Raw genomic sequence first — 25745 nt, 5'->3', positions numbered from 1 at the left:
GGTAGCTTCAATTGCACTATATCCAGTTTGTTGCCCGAAGACTATAAGGTGAGAGAGAACATCTACCACATCATCTCTGGTGTTGTCCATAGTGGTGAAGTAACACGTTATAACTCAGTCTACCGCTAGGGGGCGCATGGTACTTAAAAATAACAGTGAGTCTTTACTGATCAAAATCCCTTGGGTTTCAGTAGACCTGCACACAGCACAGGGATTTGGTTCCCTCTCGGTCCAATCAGTCTCAGCAGCATGCGTCGATTGTGCTCAATATTCAATCACTTTTTAACTGCAGTTTGTATTACATCAAATAGCTGTTGGCCGCATCCACTCAAACGTTTCGCATGATCCTCAGAAGCTTTTTTTGTGCACTTGTGTAGCCTACTGTAGTGTACACCTAATGACGGTGCGACAATTTATCTGAGAGTAGGCTATACTATCTCATTTAAAAAATAAGACCTCGATGGTTCAGTTGGTGAATGCTAAACGGTGATGAAGATTTGGGAGATTTGTAACAGAATAGAATTGTGTCCTACTTTTTTACTGAAATAACAAAAGCTTATATTTTTACATGTAGGCTATATAATTATGTTCAGTCAAAAGCTCTTTCTAAATGCAGTTCTTGTTGGCGAGTCAAGATCCATTCCGTCTAGAATGTTTGACAGTCAGAACTGCGTTGCCACTTCTCTACCATAGTTTATTTTTGCCTGGTCCCATAAAGCCATTCACCTACAGTGTAATTTTTTTTATTTTGTTTTCTTATGCATGTGTGTGCTTGAACATGTCTGATCCAAATAGATTCCCAGCACGTCAAACCGCCCGAATCTTATAAAACATTCATTCGTGTGCAGTCCCTGATCCAGACCCATAAAACATTCATCTTTGGACTCTCTCGATTGAGTGCCCCTCTCTTCCCGCCCCACCCTCTCTTTTTTCACGACTCCATGCAAACGCATACTGTATCGTGTATGGCAGTGCAGCCGATATACAACCATACACAGCGGCTTCTTCTCATTTAGGCCTACCTCGTTCGGATTACAGCCGGGTAGAAATCAGACAGGATATGTACCACAGTATCCATGGATTTATTTTTTTATTTTTCTGTCTATTTTTGATTTTCCAAATTCTGGAACTTTGAGCTCTTTGTGTGTTTTTTTGTTGCTTGTTTGTGCATCCTTTTGTAGGGCGCTCTGCGCTCCGGTACGTTGTGTGTTGGTTGAAAGGTCCCAGTTTGGATATTACACTCTAGTTTGTCTTCGCTCACACTGGCCCAAATGACTGAGCGCTGTTCCAGCCTTCTGTCGGCTTCAGCAGGAAAGCCGTCTAAAGTTTGAATATAACCGTGGTTTAGGGGCTGCACCGTGACTGCACAGTGAACTGGATTTGCAATTATCTATCGATTGCAACCGAGAGCGGATATACAGTCTCTGCAAACAGAGTTCCCTCTGCTGGATTTATTCAACTACTGTTATTTATTCATAAATCATGAAGACCAGTCTTGTTGAGGGTAAGTACACAGATAACCAACCGCCCAGAAAGTTGTTTATAGGCTACATTGACTAGGATGGTGCGGGTGCATGATTGTAAATTAGGCTATGGACTAATACAATTGAAATAGAGCAAGGTCATTGCGCTCCGCATGCTGCTGCTACATTGAGAATGTAACGTGGAGGGGACCATTTGGACAAATATGAAATATTTCTTATTGAATTTCAAACTAGCATACTAAACATAATGCAATTTGACTCAGTGCTTTGTGAAAGCAAAGTTATCATTATATTTAGGCTACCTCTTACCTACATAAAAAATATTTACGAAATAGAATAGTAGTCTCTGTTCGTCTAGCTCTGACACTATAGAATCAATAATGTTGAAATTTGAGTGGGACAATTGCTTTGTATATCTCCTGTTATGGATAGTCATTAATTCATTGCAGTAACAAACAAACTCACACCGAGTGACTTTGATGGTATCAATAATGATGATATATCTGACATTCTACCACTAGCCTATTTGACCAAAGGACAGTTGCATCAGTATATTTAGACAAAGCTTGCAATAACAATGTGCCATGGGATTTCGTAACTTCGTCCACACCTATTTTGGCCCGTTGGCCATGGCCATTAGGAGCTGCTCTTTGATGAAGTCTGCAGACGGTCTGCTTGGATGCTCAGACCGATCGGATTATTTCGCTCTGTAACTGCTTCTTTACCAATGATTGATTGTGTATTGGTGGCCCGCCCTTATAACAAAAACATCATGAACAATTTCAGATGTAAAACATAAATAATAATAAATCATGTAAAACATTCACGAGTCAGACATTTGGTTTTTGGCCACATGTTGAAGTTTCACATTAACAATTTTTTTACACGTTTATTTTTCACATTATTATTTACACCACTTCCCGCTACATCTGGTCACCCATCCAGGGACCGACAAGGTTTAGCTGCAGAGGCAAACCAGCAGTGAGATGCAGGGTGCTATGTTGCTGGAATGAATCTGCTAAAACTTTCAACTGGAAAAAGAGCAGTAAAAGCGAAAGCCAGAGTAACATTACCAAAGATAGGGAAAATTGCAACCACTCTCAAATCCATAGACTATACTATGGATGCAAGGACTGACCATCCATAATGTAAAAATTGTAGTTTTAAAAAGAAAGAAGGCTATACACTGTTGATTTACATTTACTTTGTTTAAAAACATTGGAGTAAATGTGGAATTTTCTTACATGTGGAACTGCAAGTTTGATTTTCGCTTTCACATGTGAACATGCAACTCCACATGTGAAAGCGAGATTGTCATGTGGAGTTTTTTTTTTAACATGTGAAACGATGAATGTTTCACAATTCACATGTGAGGTAAAAACATGCTTTTCTCCTCACGTGAAAAGGTGGTCTTAACAAAATGTAATACATGTGAAAATATGGTTAACCCTTTGATGCATACAATCACGTATTTGTGATCATTGTTGAGTGGTCCCTGCAGCGTATGATCACAAATATGTGATTGGAACAGTAGCAACAGAACGTATGATGCAACGAACGCGTCTAAACAGCGCTGGTGTCGGAAAAACATCGGAACAATGTTTTGTACTGATGGGAAATAAAAGGTCTTCGCAAATGTATTCCTCAATTTCACCTTTTATTGTAAAACATAACTGCAAACTTCATCATTCAAACATCATATGGAACACATCCATAGCTAAACTCATTCCATAACCCAATCTAAATAACAGGTTGCACTGACAAAAACCAAAAGACAAGTTAGCAACCTAACAGCTAGACTTGTTTACGATGTACCACATCTCCGGTGAGCACAAGTGAGAAATGTAATATTGTTTAGACAAGAGATGCGTGTCAGCTAAGCTAACAACAGCAACATTTTTATAATGACAGCCATGTTTCTTTAGGTTTGATTTGGTGAAAACTCCCTAATCCTAGAGTGCCATTCAATATTAGATGCAAATGAACAAAGTCAAAGATGGCTGCTCCCATTTGCCTGAAAAATGTTGACTTAGTTTAGCCACTTTTCAGCATATTACAAATATTAATTGTACTTGTTATAGTGTATACAAGAACTGGAGCACATGCATAAACACACACTCATTCAAATAAACGCATACAAGAACACACACATACATGTAATTAGAGGTCGACCGATAATGATTTTTCAATGCCGATACCGATTATTGGACGACAAAAAAAGCCGATACCGATTATATTTTAAAAAACTTTTTTTTTTTTTTTTTTTATATATTGTATATACAGTGGGGGAAAAAAGTATTTAGTCAGCCACCAATTGTGCAAGTTCTCCCACTTAAAAAGATGAGAGGCCTGTAATTTTCATCATAGGTACACTTCAACTATGACAGACAAAATGAGAAAAAAAATCCAGAAAATCACATTGTAGGATTTTTTATGAATTTATTTGCAAATTATGGTGGAAAATAAGTATTTGGTCAATAACAAAAGTTTCTCTCAATACTTTGTTATATACCCTTTGTTGGCAATGACAGAGGTCAAACGTTTTCTGTAAGTCTTCACAAGGTTTTCACACACTGTTGCTGGTATTTTGGCCCATTCCTCCATGCAGATCTCCTCTAGAGCAGTGATGTTTTGGGGCTGTTGCTGGGCGACACGGACTTTCAACTCCCTCCAAAGATTTTCTATGGGGTTGAGATCTGGAGACTGGCTAGGCCACTCCAGGACCTTGAAATGCTTCTCACGAAGCCACTCCTTCGTTGCCCTGGCGGTGTGTTTGGGATCATTGTCATGCTGAAAGACCCAGCCACGTTTCATCTTCAATGCCCTTGCTGATGGAAGGAGGTTTTCACTCAAAATCTCACGATACATGGCCCCATTCATTCTTTCCTTTACACGGATCAGTCGTCCTGGTCCCATTGCAGAAAAACAGCCCCAAAGCATGATGTTTACACCCCCATGCTTCACAGTAGGTATGGTGTTCTTTGGATGCAACTCAGCATTCTTTGTCCTCCAAACACGACGAGTTGAGTTACCAAAAAGTTCTATTTTGGTTTCATCTGACCATATGACATTCTCCCAATCTTCTTGGATCATCCAAATGCTCTCTAGCAAACTTCAGACGGGCCTGGACATGTACTGGCTTAAGCAGGGGGACACGTCTGGCTAGGATGATCGAGCAGCAGTGAGGGCTCTTCGATACTGCATGGTACTGTCTTTCCAAACAAGTCGGAAGACTTCCAGTTTGGTGGAGCGCCATTTCCGTTCCAATTTTCTGGAAGCTTGCTTCAGAGCTCGGGTATTTTCTGTATACCAGGGAGCTAGTTTCTTATGACAAATGTTTTTAGTTTTTAGGGGTGCAACTGCATCTAGGGTATTGCACAAGGTTAAATTGAGTTCCTCAGTTAGGTGGTTAACTGATTTTTGTCCTCTGACATCCTTGGGTAGGCAGAGGGAGTCTGGAAGGGCATCGAGGAATCTTTGTGTTGTCTGAGAATTTATAGCACGACTTTTGATGCTCCTTGGTTGGGGTCTGAGCAGATTATTTGTTTGCGATTGCAAACGTAATAAAATGGTGGTCCGATAGTCCAGGATTATGAGGAAAAACATTAAGATCCACAACTATCCAGAGACATGTTGGACAAAACTCACTGAGTCGATGACGGCTCCGAAAGCCTTTTGGAGTGGGTCTGTGGACTTTTCCATGTGAATATTAAAATCAACAAAATTAGAATATTATCTGCTATGACTACAAGGTCCGATAGGAATTCAGGGAACTCAGTGAGGAACGCTGTATATGGCCCAGGAGGCCTGTAAACAGTAGCTATAAGAAGTGATTGAGTAGGCTGCATAGATTTCATGACTAGAAGCTCAAAAGATGAAACGTCATTTTTTTTTTTTTTGTAAATTTAAATTTGCTATCGTAAATGTTAGCAACACCTCTGCTTTGCGGGATGCACGGGGGATATGGTCACTAGTGTAACCAGGAGGTGAGGTCTCATTTAACACAGTAAATTCATCAGGCTTAAGCCATGTTTCAGTCAGGCCAATCACATCAAGATTATGATCAGTGACTATAATTGCCTTTGAAGTGAGGGATCTAACATTAAGTAGCCCTATTTTGAGGTATCACGATCTCTTTCAATAATGGCAGGAATGGAGGAGGTCTTTATCCTAGTGAGATTGCTAAGGCGAACACCGCCATGTTTAGTTTTGCCCAACCCAGGTCGAGGCACAGACACGGTCTCAATGGGGATAGCTGAGCTGACTACACTGACTGTGCTAGTGGCAGACTCCACTAAGCTGGCAAGCTGGCTAACAAGGCCACTCTGCTCACGCAATATGTTGTGTACACTCCTAAAAACACAGGATTATAGTAAGAAAGCCTCAGATTACAGTAGCCTATAGTGTGTGTTTCACAACTCCAAATCCTACGGCCAACATCTATTTGTGTATTCCATTTGATATGTCCACAGCTGATGTAAAATCATTTGAATCCCATTTCATTGGCATGCAACATGGAATGGCTCCCCAGTGCTCTATAAGCAAATGTTCATCATTCACTTTCTGTTGTGATTTAGTATTATGCTTAATGACACACAACCAAATGTGCTGTTATCTCAGTGAGTTGTACAGTTGTAAATTGCACACTTCAAAAGCCTTTACTGTGAATGGATTCATCAAATAGACTGTTGTGTCATGTGTTTAAACTGTCACAGCCAAAGCAGGTTGAATGTATGCTATTTCTCATTCAGCCAGCATATGATCAAATACCAACCACCTCCCCTGGAGTAGCTGTTGCTCTGGGGCTTCTTTCTTTTATTTCCTGTCAATTGCCAATCAAAGCCAATGTAGGACAAACTAATGGATCAAATCATTACACGGAGCTGAATGCTTTAATTCCATGAGCTTTTAAACCCAAACAATGAGGACTCTGCTAATATTTTGGCGACAACCTGCCATTTGCTCCATTTTTGTAAATAGGCTGCTTGATATAGGCTGCTTGACAAGATATGAGGTAGCAGAATGTTTGGAATATTCGAGCTGAAAGAATGATGGAAGAGAAACATGAAAAACAAAGCTTGATTAGCATATACACTACAATAGGTGTGATCAAACATCATATTGGTATAAATTCACACTAAAACATGGCAGCTTCTGTATTCTAAAGGGGAATTTAAAATAGATTTCTGAATGGGCGTGTTTGAGAGGTACTGAGAGAGAGATGGGAGAATGAGGCAAGAGACGAGAGAGAGAGAGGGGGGGGGATTATAGAAATAGAGAGCCTGGAGGGAAAGGCAGAGAGACAGGAAAGGGGGGCAGGCAGGCAGAGTGTGTGAGAGAGAATGATTATTTCCAAAGCTCAACTTCTTTTTGAGTGAATTCTCCTCAATTGTTTCCTATTAGAAGAAAATATATATTGCCAATGTATTAGTCATGCATCTAAAAGCTTTGGAGGGTGCATATTATGAAAGATGAGGTTGAGAGGAGAAGGTAGTAAGGGGGAAGGAGCGAGAGTGGGAGGAGGGGGAGGAAGAGAGAGAGACAAGATGAAGAATAGAGTGAGAGAAAAAGAGAGAGGGCTGAGTGAGAGTGCAGGAGTATGTAACACCAAGAGAGACAACGAGAGAGAGTGACAACAAACAAGTAGCTTCCACATTTCCCCTCCATGCAATGCAGTCCCATGTGCAGGGACGTTTCTAACATGCTGACCAGACCGGACACGTCGCGTGCGCGAGCGTCGCAAAATCCATTTAGAAATCCATGTTATTCATTTATTACACACACTTCTCGCGAGCGTCAAGGGCTAAAATAGAACTCATTCCTATTTCTGACGCAGATCGCGCTGCAAGTCCTGCCTCTCCCATCTCCTCATTGGTTTATAGAAGCAGGTACCCACGTGCCATCTCCCCATTGGTTATACCCACGTGGGTGATTGAAAGACGAACTGCTTTGCCGGTAGTGGTGGTAATACAATGAACGTTTAGATGCGATCACCATATAAGTTAAACAATGAAAAAGCCTGGAAGGAGGAGAGATGACTAGAAACAATTTGGTTGGCTGTTTTATGTGTGGATTAATTGTCGGAGTAGAGGTTCTTGTGCATTTCAGGTAAAATAACAACTCAGCTAGCAGCAGCAAGCTAGCTAAATAGGACAAATTAACGTTAGCTAGCAAGTGCACGCTAACTAGCTAAATTGCCATACATGTTTAATGCTTTTCGACCTGTCCCCAAATTAATGTCATTGGTTCAGAGTTTGTTTTGATATTTTAACCTGGATGTCGTGATTGCGTTTGGTGTGGGGAGGCAAAATACATTTATGCACGATAGCGCACGCACGCAACCGGTTTGGGTTCCGTGTAAGGGGCCCTAAGCAAGATTTGGTTGGGGGGGCAAAAACATTTAGTAGCCCCCCCCTCATGGCGGCAGAGAGACAAATATGCAGTTTTAAAGTACATTTTCCTACACATCTTGCCATGGGGTGCAGAGAAAATGTTGCAGTTTTAAAGTACATTTTTTGCAATTCTACACATTTTGCCATGGAAAGGGGTGAAAATATTACAGTTTTAAAGCTACAAACATGGATCTTAATTTGACCAGTATTGTCACAGCAAAATAATCGTGCAACAACAGGATTTTAACATTTAGTCCATAATGTTGCTTGATCGGTAGTTATTAGCTAGTTATTTTAGCTAATAACTGGCCAAAATTAGCCTACATGAAAAATGCAATAGTGTTAATATAACATTTTGTTAGTGCAAGTTTTCAGTGAAATATGAATTTATTTTCTGCATTAAATTCGCAAATTAAGTTCCTATGTAATTTCCTGCACATTTTGCCATAAGGTTGAGAGTAATTTGCAGTTTAAAAGTACATTTCCTGCAGTTCTACAATTTTTGTGTGAAAAAATTGCAGTTTAAAAGCTAATTTCCTGCAATCTTACCATGTTCATATGATATCTGAGTGAGAAATCAATGGGGGCCCCCTGGAGGTCAGGGCCCCTCTTTACTACAAGGTTTAGATAGTTATTAACCTAGAAAATGTTAGCTGACATGGGCTCCTGAGTGGCGCAGAACTATAAGGCAGTGCATCTCAGTGCTAGAGGTGTCATTACAGACCCTGGTCGAGTCCATGCTGTATCACAACCAGCCGTGATTTGGAGTCCCATGGGGCGGCGCACAATTGGCCCAGCGTCATCCGGGTTAGGGTATGGCTGGCGTAGAACGTCATTATAAATAAGAATTTGTTCTTAACTGACTTGCCTAGTTAAATCAAAGGTTAAATAAAACAATTGACAATGACTGCTGATGCATTACTACATTTAGAAATTGTACATTTTGTATTCTACTATCTTAACTAACAGTAAGTTGAGATTCCGACTGAACCCCCCCCCCCCCCCCCCCCCCCCACACACATACTAGGTTCGGTTTGCTCCTAGCAGAACTCAGCTATGCGAATAGAACGTCTCTGCCTCACATACTCTCTCAAAATACCTTTGCTTAAAAAAAAACAGCAATAGAAAGACACTGTAGCAACAACATAGCCGGTATTAATCCAAGATAAATCAAGCAACCTAGAGAGAAAAAAAATGTCGCAGTGGTCTTAGTCGGGCAATTTTACATCTAAATAAGATGTTTGGTGCAGTGGAAAAGTGGAAAACTAGTCGTCTCTTGTTGAATGACAACAAACACTTCATTGAAGAATCCTGTCCATAATTTCCACTCCTACTAGTAGTACTGTTGACCAATCACTGACGAAGGGGCGTAGACTTCGGTTCCGAACACTAAAACAAACAAAAACGTAATCGTTTTTTTTGTCATATAATATATGCGCAAACTATTTTGACTGGGAAGAATGTGACAGGCTTAGTCGGCCACTTATGGCTTAGTCGGCCACTTAGATAAGGCTCTGCCCATGTGGATAGAGTAGTGCTGATAAAAGGTGTTGCGTGTGTGTGCTCCTACCCAGGATGATCTAATTGAGGTTCTCCAGATAGGGCAGCATGGTAAACTGGATTGGCTGTGATTGGCACTAGGCCAAAAAAAAGTGGCAGAACTCTTCCCATGAGGTTTAAGATAAACCACCCAGGGGTCAATTACAGTCAGCACAACATATGTTTTGGTATTAAGCTGATACGCAACCCAAGACCCAATTACAGATAGAGGAAGGAAATACTTTAGCCCGGTAGAGGAAATCCAACTGTACGCAGTTAAAAAATCATAAACAAATCTGCCAGGGAAAGATTGGTTGAGTCAACATTGTTACCACTTCACATTATTTCTCCAGATTTTTTCTAACGAATTGCATCAATGTGCCTTTTGATTTAATCTGATAAAATGCATCAAACTGTTTTTTATCCTTAGCAAAATTCGACAACAGCATTTTTCAAGGTTTGGTTAATTTCAAATTTAAGTCATATTTGCCAACATTGGAGGTTGATATGATGCCTTTTCATAGTGGGAAGTATATAATCTACACCAGTTAGAGGAGAACACAACCACCATGTACAATTGCAGTATAAGTGAAGTCAACCCTGATGAAGGCTAAATGCCAAAACGTTTCAACAATAAAGAAGCTCTTTTGAAGTGAACTTCCATTGTTGTCCAAGAGTGGCTGAGTATTTTCCTTTCTTCAGTTTGCTCTTCTGTTTGTGCACGTCTAGCATTCTTTTATTTTTTCAAGTACAGTATACACCAGGTTTCACACTTCCTAAATTGACACAGTCCGATTAATTCCATCAACGTCTCTGATTTCTATAATAGACAAAACACACTGACGACAATCAGTTTACAGCACCGGGGGACCTTTTTCTGTTCATTTTCAGATGATTCTACATGTTGATTCGCAACTGTTTGTCGCCACCAGAAGGTGATAGCTCGTTCATCTTAGCGGTGTCTAAAAATTAAGTTCAAGTATCTTTAAACCTGACCTAAATTCTAAGGAACAGCAACACATTGGACACACGAGACATCCTTCACACGAAGTGTCTAAATGACTAGCAAGGAGATACCCTCTCACAGGAATCAACCACAGATTCCATAGAGAATACTGCAACGGGGTGCTGAGGTGTTAGTTTGTGGATAGTATTGGATTGCATTGGAAGGAACTCTCCACTGATTGTGAATCTTCAGGGTAATAGGTGTGTCACAAATGGCACCCTATCCCCTGGTCAAAAGTAGTGCACTAAATAGGGAATAGGGTACCATTTGGGACAACTCAGGTTTAGTGAATCCTGATTAACCTCAGTTCTTCAGGGGAACGCTCGGCAGGCTAGCCCTCATGAAGTGCTGTGTTGATGTTTACAGAGAGAAAAAGAGAGGGAGAGAGAGAGAACGCAACAAAGGCCCCAGAACCATCTCAGCAGGTTAGCTCAAAGCAAGAAAGGCCCCAGAACCATCTCTGCAGGTTAGTCCATGTCTTTCAAACCCGTCATTACTAATCAGTAGACCGAGAGACTAAGTGGATAAATTAAGAAAATTATATCAGTTTATACAGAAAATAAGTAGAGGAAAAACAAAGCCTGCTGAGAGAATGTAATTTAGATTATATGTTTCTAATCCCCTTTTTGGGTTATCGCCTGACGTTGGAATTTTATATTTGGAAGGGACAAGGTTCTGGGATGCTACAGCGACAGCCTATGAAAAATGTAGTTCCTCCCTCAATCGACCAACATAGGATACATTATTTTATTTGTCTCTTTCTTCAGGGTAGGGCCTATAACCCCTCCAAGAGCCGGAATGAATTTTGAGTTACGCAACAGATTTATTTATGTGCTTAAAAAATCCACTCTAACATAAACGGTATCATAATCCTTTAAAGAAGCCTACGCATGGCAGGCAAGATCAAAACCTCACCAATGTGCTCACAGCAACATCATGCAATATTATGACAGGTCATATGCAAGGGAAGTATGTTTATCAATATGCAGATCAGATGCTCAATTTACATCACACGCCAGATATGATACATCATACAGCCAACCATCTGACCAACCACACAAAGCCCCCGGGGGTATCCACTATCTCATTATCTCCACTATCCATCACATCTGTTGGATCTGATGCTCCTATCATGGTAATACTGTATCAGAAATACACTACATGGGGGGCCTCCCGGGTGGCGCAGTGGTGGCACTGTGCAGCTGGCCGTGACCGGGAGGCCCATGGGGCGGCGCACAATTGGCCTAGCGTTGTCTGGGTTAGGGAGGGTTTGGCCGGCAGGGATGTCCTTGTCTCATCGCGCACTGATGACTCCTGTGGCGGGCCAGGCACAGTGCACGCTGGCCAGGTTGCTAGGTGTACGGTGTTTCCTCCGGCACATTGGTGCGGCTGGCTTCCGTTTGATGCACGCTGTGTTAACTTCTTGACGCTAGGAGGCAGAATTTTTATGTTTGGAAAAATAACGTTCCCAATGTAAACGGCCTATTTCTCAGGCCCAGATGCTAGAATATGCATATAATTGACAGATTAGGATAGAAAACTAACGTTTCCAAAACTGTCAAAATATTGTCTCTGAGTATAACAGAACTGATTTTGCAGGCGAAAACCTGAGGAAATCCAACCCGGAAATGGCTCTTATTTTGAAAAATCCCTGTTCCATTGCCTGCCTATCCTCCATTTAAAGGGATATCAACCAGATTGTTATAATACTGTTACACAGGTTGTGTCTGGATATCAACCAGACACAACCTGTCTTCCACAGGTTGTGACCAGGCTTTAGACACAGTTTCAAGCTTTTATTCTGAAAAATGAGCGAGATTTATCAAAATGCGTCAGTGGATGACCAGGTGTCCTTTAATTAGTTCATGCGCGCGAAAGTTGTTGCTTGACATTTTCTTTATCTCTAGTATTGATAGTTTACCGTCCAGTTGAAATATGATTGATTAGTTATGTTATAAACAACCTGAGGATTGATTATAAAAACGTTTGACATGTTTCTACGAACTTTACGGATACTATTTGGAATTTTCGTCTTCCCTTCATGACTGCTGGATCCTGTTGATTTCTGAACATAACGCACCAACCAAATGGGGTTTTTTGGATATAAAAATAATATTTATCGAACAAAAGAAACATTTATTGTGTAACTGGGAGTCTCGTGAGTGCAAACATCCGAAGATCATCAAAGGTAAGCGATGAATTTTATTGCTTTTCAGACTTTCGTGACCAATCTACATTGATGCTAGCTCTTCGTAATGTTTTGTCTAGTGATCGATAAACTCAAACACTTGGATTGCTTTCGCTGTAAAGCATATTTTCAAAAACTGACACGATAAGCTAAGCTGTGTTTTGGTATATTTCACTTGTGATATCATAAATATATATTTTTTTATTTAATTTATTTGGCGCTCTGCAATTCAGCGGTTGTTTAAAATGATCCCGTTAAAGGGATCCGTGCGCCAAGAGGTTCAGAAGCAGTGCGGCTTGGTTGGGTTGGGTTTCCCGAGTACGTGCGGAAGTTGTAGCGATGGGACAAGACAGTAACTACCAGCAATTGGATACCACGAAATTGGGGTGAAAAAGGGGGTAAAATATATATATTTATACACTGCTCAAAAAAATAAAGGGAACACAAACAACACAATGTAACTACAAATCAATCACACTTCTGTGAAATCAAACTGTCCACTTAGGAAGCAACACTGGTTGACAATAAATTTCACATGCTGTTGTGCAAATGGAATAGACAACAGGGGGAAATTATAGGCAATTAGCAAGACACCCCCAATAAAGGACTGGTTCTGCAGGTGGTGACCACAGACCACTTCTCAGTTCCTATGTTTCCTGGCTGATGTTTTGAATGCTGGCGGCGCTTTCACTCTAGTGGTAGCATGAGATGGAGTCTACAACCCACACAAGTGGCTCAGGTAGTGCAGTTCATCCAGGATGGCACATCAATGCGAGCTGTGTCTGTCAGCGTAGTGTCCAGAGCATGGAGGCGCTACCAGGTGACAGGCGAGTACACCAGGAGACGTGGAGGAGGCCGTAGGAGGGCAACAACCCAGCAGCAGGACCGCTACCTCCGCCTTTGTGCAAGGAGGAGCACTGCCAGAGCCCTGCAAAATGACCTCCAGCAGGCCACAAATCTGCATGTGTCTGCTCAAACGGTCAGAAACAGACTCCATGAGGGTGGTATGAGGGCCCGACGTCCACAGGTGGGGGTTGTGCTTACAGCCCAACACCGTGCAGGACGTTTGGCATTTGCCAGAGAACACCAAGATTGGCAAATTCGCCACTGGCGCCCTGTGCTCTTCACAGATGAAAGCAGGTTCACACTGAGCACATGTGACAGACGTGACAGAGTCTGGAGACGCCGTGGAGAACGTTCTGCTGCCTGCAACATCCTCCAGCATGACCGGTTTGGCGGTGGGTCAGGCATGGTGTGGGGTGGCAATTCTTTGGGGGGCCGCACAGCCCTCCATGTGCTCGCCAGAGGTAGCCTGACTGCCATTAGGTACCGAGATGAGATCCTCAGACCCCTTGTGAAACCATATGCTGGTGCGGTTGGCCCTGGGTTCCTCCTAATGCAAGACAATGCTAGACCTAATGTAGCTGGAGTGTGTCAGCAGTTCCTGCAAGAGGAAGGCATTGATGCTATGGACTGGCCCGCCCGTTCCCCAGACCTGAATCCAATTGAGCACATCTGGGACATCATGTCTCGCTCCATCCACCAACGCCACGTTGCACCACAGACTGTCCAGGAGTTGGCGGATGCTTTAATCCAGGTCTGGGAGGAGATCCCTCAGGAGACCATCCGCCACCTCATCAGGAGCATGCCCAGGCGTTGTAGGGAGGTCATACAGGCACGTGGAGGCCACACACACTACTGAGCCTCATTTTGTCTTGTTTTAAGGACATTACATCAAAGTTGGAACAGCCTGTAGTGTGGTTTTCCACTTTAATTTTGAGTGTGACTCCAAATCCAGACCTCCATGGGTTGATAAATTTGATTTTCATTGATAATATTTGTGTGATTTTGTTGTCAGCACATTCAACTATGTAAAGAAAAAAGTATTTAATAAGAATATTTCATTCTTTCAGATCTAGGATGTGTTATTTTAGTGTTCCCTTTATTTTTTTGAGCAGTGTATATATATATATATATATATATATATATATATATATTTCAAATACACTAAATTACCAAAAGAATGTGGACACCTGCTCATTGAACATCTTATTCCAAACTCATGAGCATTAATATGGAGTTGGTCACCCCTTTGCTGCTACAACAGCCTCCACACTTCTCCACACACTTTCCACTTTAGCCCAAGTATGCATGTGTGCATTGGTTGATGGCTCTTTGAACTAACTAATTGATGGGACTGCCCCTGTTGTTCTCTCTCACACGCACAGCGACTCTCAGGGAGGCTTCAGCATACAGAGGCCTATCTGGCAGAGCTGACACAGAGTTAATGAGGTCATCTTTACTCTGTACAAGTCTCTCTAATGGCATGACCAATACAGTACCATGTCAACTAAATGAACCTTATCTGCCACAAGGCATGTACGATGTCAAGTGAAGTGTCGTGTAATTATTGTAATCAAAAGGAGAGACCTATACATTTGATCAAAAACAAGTCAGCTTTCTTATTTAAGTACTGCAGTAATGGAGCTTGTCAACGAGCCGAGCCCCCTGTAGGTGATTCGTCGAGAGCCCAATCAGCAGGACTAAGCCACAGCATTTTCTGGCAAAGTCCATCCTCCTGGATGTTCATGACAAATCACAGATGAGAGAATTTATACAAAGGCACAGTTTGATCTCCTGCAACAGACATCAAAATTTACATGGCGCCAAATATTTGTCTCTAGTTAATTTACGGCTTGCTTGTACAAAAATACCAATGCAACCTGAAATACTAAATCCTTTCTTTAAAGAAGCTGGAGATTGGTTCTCCCTGTTACCGACAGACAAGCACACAGACACTAATCATGGAATGGAATGTTGCCTTGTCACCAATCCACCGTAAATCCACTGTCAGTGTTAAATCTCCCAGAGATTTAACTCCCACTTTCAGTCCACACACACAGATGAGTGTTCAAAGAATCCCCTCTTATTTTGCATAAAACATCCATTTGATGCAATAACAGTATTATAACAATGTAATTTCAGTTCTGACATAAATCAACAAGGACTATCGGGAGTCGGGAGCATCCGGTGCATGTCATGGGGTATGTGCTTCCCATTTAAACTTGCATGGTTTAATCTGAGGTCAATCTGTCTGTGACTGACACAGAGGGTTAATACTTTGTTCTTGGTACTATGCTGGCACAAGGCACATATAGTACATTGCCATGTCAACCAAGTCAATACCAGGGTAAGTCAACTCAACCAGACCTATCGGGACCTGTTCGTTAATGCTATGTTCTTTGTACTGGCACGAGCACATACAATGTCAAGTATGGCATGACAAGTCAACCCTATCTAGACTGAACAGTGCATGTCCTGATTGCACTCATATGAAAGTTGCATGGTTTAATGTATAAGTGCCCAGACATGAAAGGGTGCATTTCAGGGCGTCGGTGCGTTCGTTTCAGTTTGTGACGTAGATTATGCCACAATAGAGGGGCTGACTGATGTCTAGTAAATTGTTAATAAGACAGAGCAGAAGCAGCTCTTAAATTAGGCTAGAACAGAGCCTTTGTCAGGCTTATAACTCAGGCACCTGGCCTAGCGCTGCTCTTTCTCTTGTCAGCCTGGGTATACTGCTCTGCTCTTAGGGCGCTTTCACATATCCACTTATGATCCAGGTCCTAGAGCATTCGGTACCCTCATCCACGCTATAAAGCATGTGTGAAACGCAAACGAACCCTGGCGGAAATTAATCCTGGACCAGCGTGAGTAGTGGGTCCAAGATACAGGACCAAAACACCAGGTATTGTGGCACGGCAGCGCGAGAGGCCCGGACCTTTTTTACCCTTTCTAAACAAGCTAGCTACTGTATCTAACGTCATGTAAAATGTGTGTCTTGCTAAGCGCACCCTGAAAGTTATTTTCAGGTCTTGTGAATGCAAAACGTTTTCTGTAGAATTCTCACAAACGCTCCAGGAAATTGAACCAGGGTACCGAACTTCATGTGATAATGTCCTTACTGTCACTACTCCAGGGCCTGGGTTAGTACTTTCAATTAGGACAAGTTAGTTGTTAAGAGTAGTAACCAGAGTGTAACTTCAACCCATACTCTTCAGCAAGGAGGTCTAAAACACCTTTCCCTCTGATCAGGTGCTAGGGAATGGACCCTCTGCATGGCCAACTAATAACTTTACAGTAATCAATCAATTAAGCACCAGGGAGAAATTAAAACCAGAAAGGCTATGGATCCAGGAATGGATATTCCTGCTCTACCGTGGTGTTTGGTACTGTATAGACCGTAGAGTATTCATACAGTGTATATCGTGCCCTTCATATCCAATTGATCATGTTTATTGATCCATCTTTCCGATACCAATCATGGTTTAGAATTGTTAATCTCTGTTTGTTATGATGGAAAGATATGTTATTGGATGAGTGTTAGTGGTCAGCTGTAGAGAATTTCCATTTCTAATATCAAAGTTGACATGCTTTGACAGGTTTTGCAGCCCAGGCAGTGTTATTTGTGTTATTTCCAGCAACAAGATGGCTGTGAATTGATGATCAGCCTAGATATGATAGGAAAGGGATTAAGGGATCAACAACAACATTTCAGAGAGATAGATATATATATATAAACTCAGCAAAAAAAGAAACGTCCTCACTGTCAACTGCGTTTATTTTCAGCAAACTTAACATGTGTAAATATTTGTATGAACATAAAAAGATTCAACAACTGAGACATAAACTGAACAAGTTCCACAGACATGTGACTAACAGAAATGGAATAATGTGTCCCTGAACAAAGGGAGTCAAAATCAAAAGTAACATTCAGTATCTGGTGTGCCCACCAGCTGTGTTAAGTACTGCAGTGCGTCTCCTCCTCATGGACTGCACCAGATTTGCTAGTTGTTGCTGCAAGATGTTACGCCACTCTTCCAGTAAGGCACCTGCAAGTTCCCGGACATTTCTGGGGGGGAATGGCCCTAGCCCTCACCCTCCGATCCAACAGCTCCCAGATGTGCTCAATGGGATTGAGATCCGGGCTCTTCGCTGGCCATGGCAGAACACTGACATTCCTGTCTTGCAGGAAATCACGCACAGAACGAGCAGTATGGCTGGTGGCATTGTCTTGCTGGAGGGTCATGTCAGGTTGAGGATACCACATGGGGGAGAGGATGTCTTCCCTGTAACGCATTGAGATTGCCTGCAATGACAACAAGCCCAGTCCGATGACGCTGTGACACACCGTCCCAGACCATGACGGACCCTTCACCTCCAAATCGATCCCGTTCCAGAGTACAGGCCTCGGTGTAACGCTCATTTCTTCGACGATAAACGCGAATCCGACCATCACCCCTGGTGAGACAGAACCGCGACTCGTCACTGAAGAGCACTTTTTGCCGGTCCTGTCTTGTCCAGCGACGGTGGGTTTGTGCCCATAGGCAACGTGGTTGCCGGTGATGTCTGGTGAGGGACCTGCCTTACAACAGGCCTACAAGCCCTCTGTACGCAATAGGCTGAGAGAGGCTGGACAGTCTGAGCACTGATGGAGGGATTGTGCGTTCCTGGTGTAACTCGGGCAGTTGTTGTTGCCATCCTGTACCTGTCCCGCATGTGTGATGTTCGGCTGTACAGATCCTTTGCAGGTGTTGTTACGTGGTCCGCCACTGCAAGGATGATCAGCTGTCCGTCCTGTCTCCCTGTAGCGCCGTCTTAGGCGTCTCACAGTTACGGACATTGCAATATATTGCCCTGGCCACATCTACAGTCCTCATGCCTCCTTGCAGCATGCCAAAGGCACGTTCACGCAGATGAGCAGGGACCCTGGGCATCTTTCTTTTGGTGTTTTTCAGAGTCAGTAGAAAGGCCTCTTTATTGTTCTAAGTTGTCATAACGGTGACCTTAATTGCCTACCGTCTGTAAACTGTTATTGTCTTAACGACCGTTCCACAGGTGCATGTTCATTAATAGTTTATGGTTCATTGAACATGCATGGGAAACAGTGTTTAAACCTTTTACAATGAAGATCTGTGAAGTTATTTGGATTATCTCAGTAGTGTTTGAGGGAAAATGTTAGTCTCAATGAATTTCTCTGATCTGTTCCTCTATTCTGTGTCAATTGTTACTAGTAGTTACTGGAAAATAAAGAGACTGAAGGGAATTGAAATTGGATGGTGATTTTTTTTCTTCTTTTAATCGTATGTGCTCTTTGTCTGTGGAACTCTTCACTGTTCTTGTGGTTCTATTCATTTTTAGTTCTTTTTCTACATTCTGTTCTATTCCTCTTCATTCAAACTGAAGTTGAAAAGATTCAGAGGGAATTCTTGACTTCCATATATTAACAGCAGTTTTGTAAGCTGATTTCAGTGATTGCATCTTCTATTACATATGTAAAAAGGTAGCTTTCATGTCTAGACCTAAACTCTGACAGATGAGCATACAGACAGATACAGAGATACACTGTAAATAGATGAATCAAAATATTGATACTCAGCTGGAATGAATAGAATCACATTCACTGTAAAAATGTAATTAGTTCCGCAAAAACATTTTTGGGTTGAAAACCTGTTGCCTAAAACCATTCAAATAACCCAACTCAAAGTATTTCAGTGTTCAATACTTAAAGTAATAAAGTGACATCACCACCCATATGGTTATCTTTTTAAGTTGTAAACACTTAACTGTTTTGTATTTTATTAACTTTTTGACACTAACTTGCATTATTTATTCTGAACTATAACAATTAAAGTTTCTTGAACATTAATATTTGAGGGTGTTTTTTTAATTTTTATTAATTGTATGATTTAGCTGATGGCTTTCAGTGATCGATACAGGACTGTAATGTTAGCTAACTTACCTAGTCCCGCTAGGCAAGCAAGCTAGCTGATGTAAATTACCTCTAATCGAGAATCTTCCATTTTGTTGTGAAGAAAAACATTGATGGTATCACATCACTCATCTGCTGTCGTCGAAATGGATTACTGATCAGTTCAGCCTGAAAATCCCTCTGATAATCTTTGGTCACCATAAGCATCATTCTTGATAGCCGCAAGCCACTGGCAGCATCGGGGTACATCTCTGGTAGGTAGAACGGTGAAAGATAACTTATTTCTGCAATTGTTTGTAATTAGCACAGCAGGGCACAGAACATCACATGGGCATGATGACACACGTTAGTGAAAAACAAACGTTTTCAAAAAAGACATTGCCTAGAGAAGTTCTGAGTTTGTGGCACGCCCCATCTACCTACTGGGGAGGTATCTGCATTCTCTATGAATGCCGGACTTTGTTGTTCACTATGAGCAGACGAATACACAGTAAGACAATACTTCCTGATTCTACCAGTGAAATTAAAATGTGCTCGTTTTAGCTTGTGGTATAGTCTATGACAAAAACGTAATGTTGTTAATTAATGTAGTAATGACTATATGCCATGGCAGAGACACGACATATGTTGGAAAGATTTTCATGGTTGTACATTTTATCTGTAGAATGTGGTTATTTTCTTTAATAAAAAAGGTGGAGTCTACAACCCCTCCTCCTCTGCTGGAGGTCATTTTGCAGGGCTCTGGCAGTGCACCTCCTTGCACAAAGGCGGAGGTAGCGGTCCTGCTGCTGGGTTGTTGCCCTCCTACTGCCTCCTCCACGTCTCCTGATGTACTGGCCTGTCTCCTGGTAGCGCCTCCATGCTCTGGACACTACGCTGACAGACACAGCAAACCTTTTTGCCACAGCTCGCATTGATGTGCCATCCTGGATGAACTGCACTACCTGAGCCACTTGTGTGGGTTGTAGACTCCGTCTCATGCTACCACTAGAGTGAGAGCACCGCCAGCATTCAAAAGTGACCAAAACATCAGCCAGGAAGCATAGGAACTGAGAAGTGGTCTGTGGTCACCACCTGCAGAATCACTCCTTTTTTGGGGGTGTCTTGCTAATTGCCTATAATTTCCACCTTTTGTCTATTCCGTTTGCACAACAGCATGTGAAATTTATTGTCAATCAGTGTTGCTTCCTAAGTGGACAGTTTGATTTCACAGAAGTGTGATTGACTTGGAGTTACATTGTGTTGTTTAAGTGTTCCCTTTATTTTTTTGAGCAGTGTATAACTAGCTAAACTTTTGGCTACACACTGCAATCAATTTCACCTATGCCATGGTAGTCACTGGTAGACTGGTAGCTACCTTAAGCAGATTAAAGATGCTTGCTTGTTTGTTCTATCTTTGACTAACATTAGCTAATGTGAGCTAGCTCAATAGGGTAGCCATTTGGTCCACCCTTGTCTGGAAAACACACTATTACTAAAAATAGAAATGTCGATATATCTAACTCACTCTCTGTTTGTGTGTTGGTAGCAGTGATGAATGTGTATAACTCGTATATGGTTGGTTAGTTGGTTTTCCGCTGGCTAGCAATTTAGTGATGCTAGCTAGTTAGCTAACAGCAAGCTGACAACATTGACATGTCCATGTTAGGTGTGCTAAGCTAGTCAGTCTAATAGAGATCAATACAGTTAGTGGGGTGGTTAGATAATTATTGTTGTGTGTTAGAGGTCGACCGATTTAATCGGAAAGGCCGATTTAAAGTTTTCATAACAATCGGTAACCGGTATTTTTGTACACCGATTGTGGCCGATTTATTTTACACCTTTATTTAACTAGGCAAGTCAGTTAAGAACACATTCCTATTTTCAATGGCAGCCTAGGAACGGTGGGTTAACTGCCTTGTTCAGGGGCAGAATGACAGATTTTTACCTTGTCAGCTCGGGGATTCGTTTTTGTAACCTTCCGGTTACTAATCCAATACTCTAACCACCTGCCTTACATTGCACTCCACGAGGAATTGTACATAATTATGACATAACGTTGAAGGTTGTACAATGTAACGGCAATATTTAGACTTAGGGATGAAATACGTTAGATAAAATACGGAACAGTACCCTATTTCACTGAAAGAATAAACGTTTTGTTTTCGAAATTATATTTTCCGGATTCGACCATATTAATGACCAAAGGCTCGTATTTCTGTGTGTTATTATGTGATAATTAAGTCTATGATTTGATAGAGCAGTCTGACTGAGCGATGTTAGGCAGCAGCAGGCTCGGAAGCATTCATTCAAACAGCACTTTCATGCGTTTGCCAGCAGCTCTTCGCTGTGCTTCCAGCATTGAGCTGTTTATGACTTCAAGCCTATCAACTCCCGAGATTAGGCTGGTGTAATCGATGTGAAATGGCTAGCTAGTTAGCGGGGTGCGCGCTAATAGCGTTTCAAACGTCACTCGCTCTGAGACTTGGAGTGGTTGTTCCCCTTGCTCTGCATGGGTAATGCTGCTTCGAGGGTGGTTGTTGTCGATGTGTTCCTGGTTCGAGCCCAGGTAGGGGCGAGGAGAGGGACGGAAGCTATACTGTTACACTGGCAATACTAAAGTGCCTATAAGAACATCCAATAGTCCAAGGTATATGAAATACAAATCGTATAGAGAGAAATAGTCCTATAATTCCTATAATAACTACAACCTAAAACTTCTTACCTGAGAATATTGAAGACTCATGTTAAAAGGAACCAGCAGCTTTCATATGTTCTCATGTTCTGAGCAAGAAACTTAAACGTTAGCTTTTTTACATGGCACATAGTGCACTTTTACTTTCTTCTCCAACATTTTGTTTTTGCATTATTTAAACCAAATTGAACATGTTTCATTATTTGTTTGAGGCTAAATTGATATATTATATTAAGTTAAAATAAGTTTTCATTCAGTATTGTTGTAATTGTCATTATTACAAATGAATATAACAAAATCGTCCGATTTAATCGGTATTGGCTTTTTTGGTCCCCCAATAATCGGTATCGGCGTTGACAAATCATAATCGGTCGACCTCTATTGTGTATATTGGTGTAGGCAGTACAGAATCTGATTACCCATTATGTGCTTCCAACCCCTAGCTATGCAGAAGATTAAGGTAAATTGGCAAAAATATTTACAAGTTGACGACTAAGATTGCTCAATTTACAATAACATGGCATAAACATGAATTGGGTAGTGTTTGTATGGGTTTGTGTTTATAGGTGGTAAGAGGTAGCCTGAGGACCACAGAATACCTTCCAGACCATGTAATCAATTTCGTCTACAGCTTTTCTCTTTGTAAAACTCGGGTCATTTCGAGTCCTTCCACAGTGCCCTGCTGACAAATACCCAAAGCGGCAGCATGAGGGAGCGAACACACAACAAGAGCACAACAAGATTGTGGGACAGAAACCAGCAAGGGACACTGAAAGGTATAAAATCAAGACTACAACACTACTGACACAACCACATCATTCTTCCCTCTGCAGATTCTCAAAACACAATACAAAGACAAGTTTACAAAATCCCCTGTCAAGGACTACTATTGACAAGAATTTTCTGTCAAAGTCAATAGGCTGGGGGAGGTTTACAGACAGGTCTTTGAGATAAGGAAGTAGTTTTTGGTTGTGCAGAGTTCTGCTTAGAGACAGTACATGTATTGCTGTGTATGAGAACAATTGAGAGATGCCATTTTTCCTCAATCTCCCATACATCTATTCATTCAAAGACTCAATCATAGACACTTACTGACAGTTGTGGCTGCTTTGTGTGATATATTGTTGTCTCTACCTTCTTGCCCTTCGTGCTGTTGTCTGTGCCCAATAATGTTTGTACCATGTTTTGTGCTTCTAGCATGTGTTGCTACCATGTTGTTGTCTTAGGTCTCTCTTTATGTAGTGTTGTGTTGTCTCTCTTGTCGTGATGTGTATATATAGAAGAAAAACACACATTTCTTATTTATTTAATCCCAGCCCCCGTCCCCGCAGGAGGCCTTTTGCCTTTTGGTAGGCCATCATTGTAAATAACAATTTGTTCTTAACTGACTTTCCTAGTTAAATACAAATAAATACAAATAAAAAAACAATACATGCTGTGTAAGAACTGCCCTCCTAAAACGTTTCACACCTTCTGCAGCCCCCCAGCAAATTCACTTTGTTGACAGATTGTTCCTCTCAAAAGCAGCTCCCAATATCCGTCATTGTCCCTAGACAACACAATAGCCTGTCTCTAAACACTTAGGTCCCTTTTGGTTGATACCTTTACCTACAAAGGCGTGTTGCCGTAAGTCCCTCCCACAAAAAAAAGTGTGAAATGCAAACACCACAACCATGTCTTTCCAGGAGATGTGCAGTACCAGCAAATCTCCTGCAAGAGGTCCAAACAGTTGGTGGTTAAGAAGGTCTACAAGCCATACACCACTTCCGTCAGATTCTTATCCAGCTGGCTGTACACCGCATTCTCCACAAGCACAAATAGTCTCAGCTTTCTGAACCCACCATGACAAACACCATTGCCAGTGTACCGAAGCCGGATAAAGAACAGTGTGGCTCAGCATAAGACCATGTAGAACCACCATAAGATAAATATGAATATTTTCTATATTCAAAATTGTTTGCCTTTCTAGATTTACAGAATATATTTATATAAACTGTACAGGGCTCTGTATCTTCCAACAGATGTTAGACCAGATATATCCATATAATGTTTATTTGTCAATCTAAAATACATGGAAATGTACACTCTTTAACACTAACTCAAAAAGAGAACTGGGTATTCAACAAGAATGTTATATGGTAGAAGTAACATGAATAAAATACAGTATGAACAGTGGTACAGTTCAGTGTGTCTCAGGTGTAGTAAATTGGAGAGACCTGTAGCTAAAGATTGTTAGAGCAGATAATGTGATTTCATCAAATATTTTTGGTATCCATTACTGGGAGTTATAGGACAGGTACTGTGGTGTAGCACAGAACATTTTCAACCAACCTTGGCAATACTGTCCTCGATTCTTGGCAATACTGTCCTCGATTCTTGGAAACAGGAGTCATAAAATGTCCAGTTGCAGGGGGTCCGATTGAATTTCGAAAATGCCTCCGTCTTGTCTATTTCAAGCCTTCTCTCATTGACTGAGACAGGTAGGTGTCTGTAGCTAAGATAACTGGTGATCAGCAGGAGAGGTGGTCATGATGAAATTGCCATTCACAAAGAAACATACATTAAGATAATACAGTGTTATCGGTGTAGTAAAGTTCAGGGAATAGTTGTACAGCTGTGTGATTTAGCAACAGCTGCTGCATTGTGTTTGAGTGTGTCTAAGGTGTAATGTGCAGACTGTTGATCAGCAAATGATGGTAGGCGTGTTAACCTCTCTAGGGTACGTGAGACGGTAGTGTCCCACCTCTTCAACAGCCAGTGAAACTGCAGGGCGCCAAACTCAAAACAACAGAAATCCCATAATTAAAATTCCTCAAACATACATGTATTTTACACCATTTTAGAGATACACTTATTGTAAATCCAACCACATTGTCCGATTTCAAAAAGGCTTTACGACGAAAGCAAACCAAACAATTATGTTAGGTGAGTGCCTATTCACAGAATTACACAACAATTTTTCCAGCCAGAGAGGATTCACAAAAAGCAGAAATATAGATAAAATTAATCAGAAACCTTTGATCTTCATCAGATGACACTCATAGGACTTCATGTTACACAATACATGTATGTTTTGTTTGGTAAAGTTCATATTTATATCCAAAAATCTGAGTTTACATTGGCGCCTTACATTCAGAAGTTCCAAAACATCCTTTGACTTTGCAGAGAACCACATCAATTTACAGGAATACTCATAATAGACATTGCTAAAAGATACAAATGTCATGCATGGAATTTTAGATGCACTTCTCCTTGATGCAACCACTGTCAGATTTCATAAAAAGCTTTACGGAAGAAGCAAACCATGCAATAATCTGAGTCGGTGCTCAGAGCCCAATCAAGACACAAATATATCCGCCATATTATGCAGTCAACAAAAGTCATAAATAGCATTATAAATCTTCACTTACCTTTGCTGAACTTTGTCAGAATGCACTCCCAGGACTCCCACAAGAAATGTTTGTTTTGTTCGGTAATGTCCATCATTTATGTCCAAATAGCTACTTTTGTTAGCGCGTTTGGTAAACAAATCCAAAGTCACGAAGCGCATTCACTAAAAGCAGACGAAATGTCAAAAAGTTCCATAACAGTCAGTAGAAACATGTCAAACGATGTTTTTAACATAAATCTTCAATAATGTTCCAACCGGAGAATTCCATTGTCTTCAGAAGTGCGATGGAACAGAGCTCG

At 41.4% G+C, this 25745-nt stretch overlaps 1 protein-coding gene across 2 annotated transcripts in view; it reads left to right on the top strand.

Annotated features, from left to right (window-relative positions):
- Positions 1–864: 864 nt before the first annotated feature.
- The window catches only part of LOC129853873 (reticulon-4 receptor-like), a 122848-nt gene continuing 97967 nt past the window's right edge, over positions 865–25745 (top strand). Inside the window, exons 1-2 of one of the 2 annotated variants that reach the window (XM_055920336.1) lie at positions 865–1504; positions 22687–22831. In XM_055920336.1, coding sequence (XP_055776311.1) covers positions 22762–22831 — 70 coding nt within the window. In that variant the 5' untranslated portion in view covers positions 865–1504; positions 22687–22761. The remainder of the gene's footprint in view (positions 1505–22686; positions 22832–25745) is intronic. The other variant, XM_055920337.1, reaches the window with a different exon arrangement.

This window comes from Salvelinus fontinalis, chromosome 4 (genome assembly GCF_029448725.1).
Source record: "Salvelinus fontinalis isolate EN_2023a chromosome 4, ASM2944872v1, whole genome shotgun sequence".
Taxonomy (NCBI): Eukaryota; Metazoa; Chordata; class Actinopteri; order Salmoniformes; family Salmonidae; genus Salvelinus; species Salvelinus fontinalis.
This window is presented reverse-complemented; position numbering and strand designations above follow the sequence as displayed.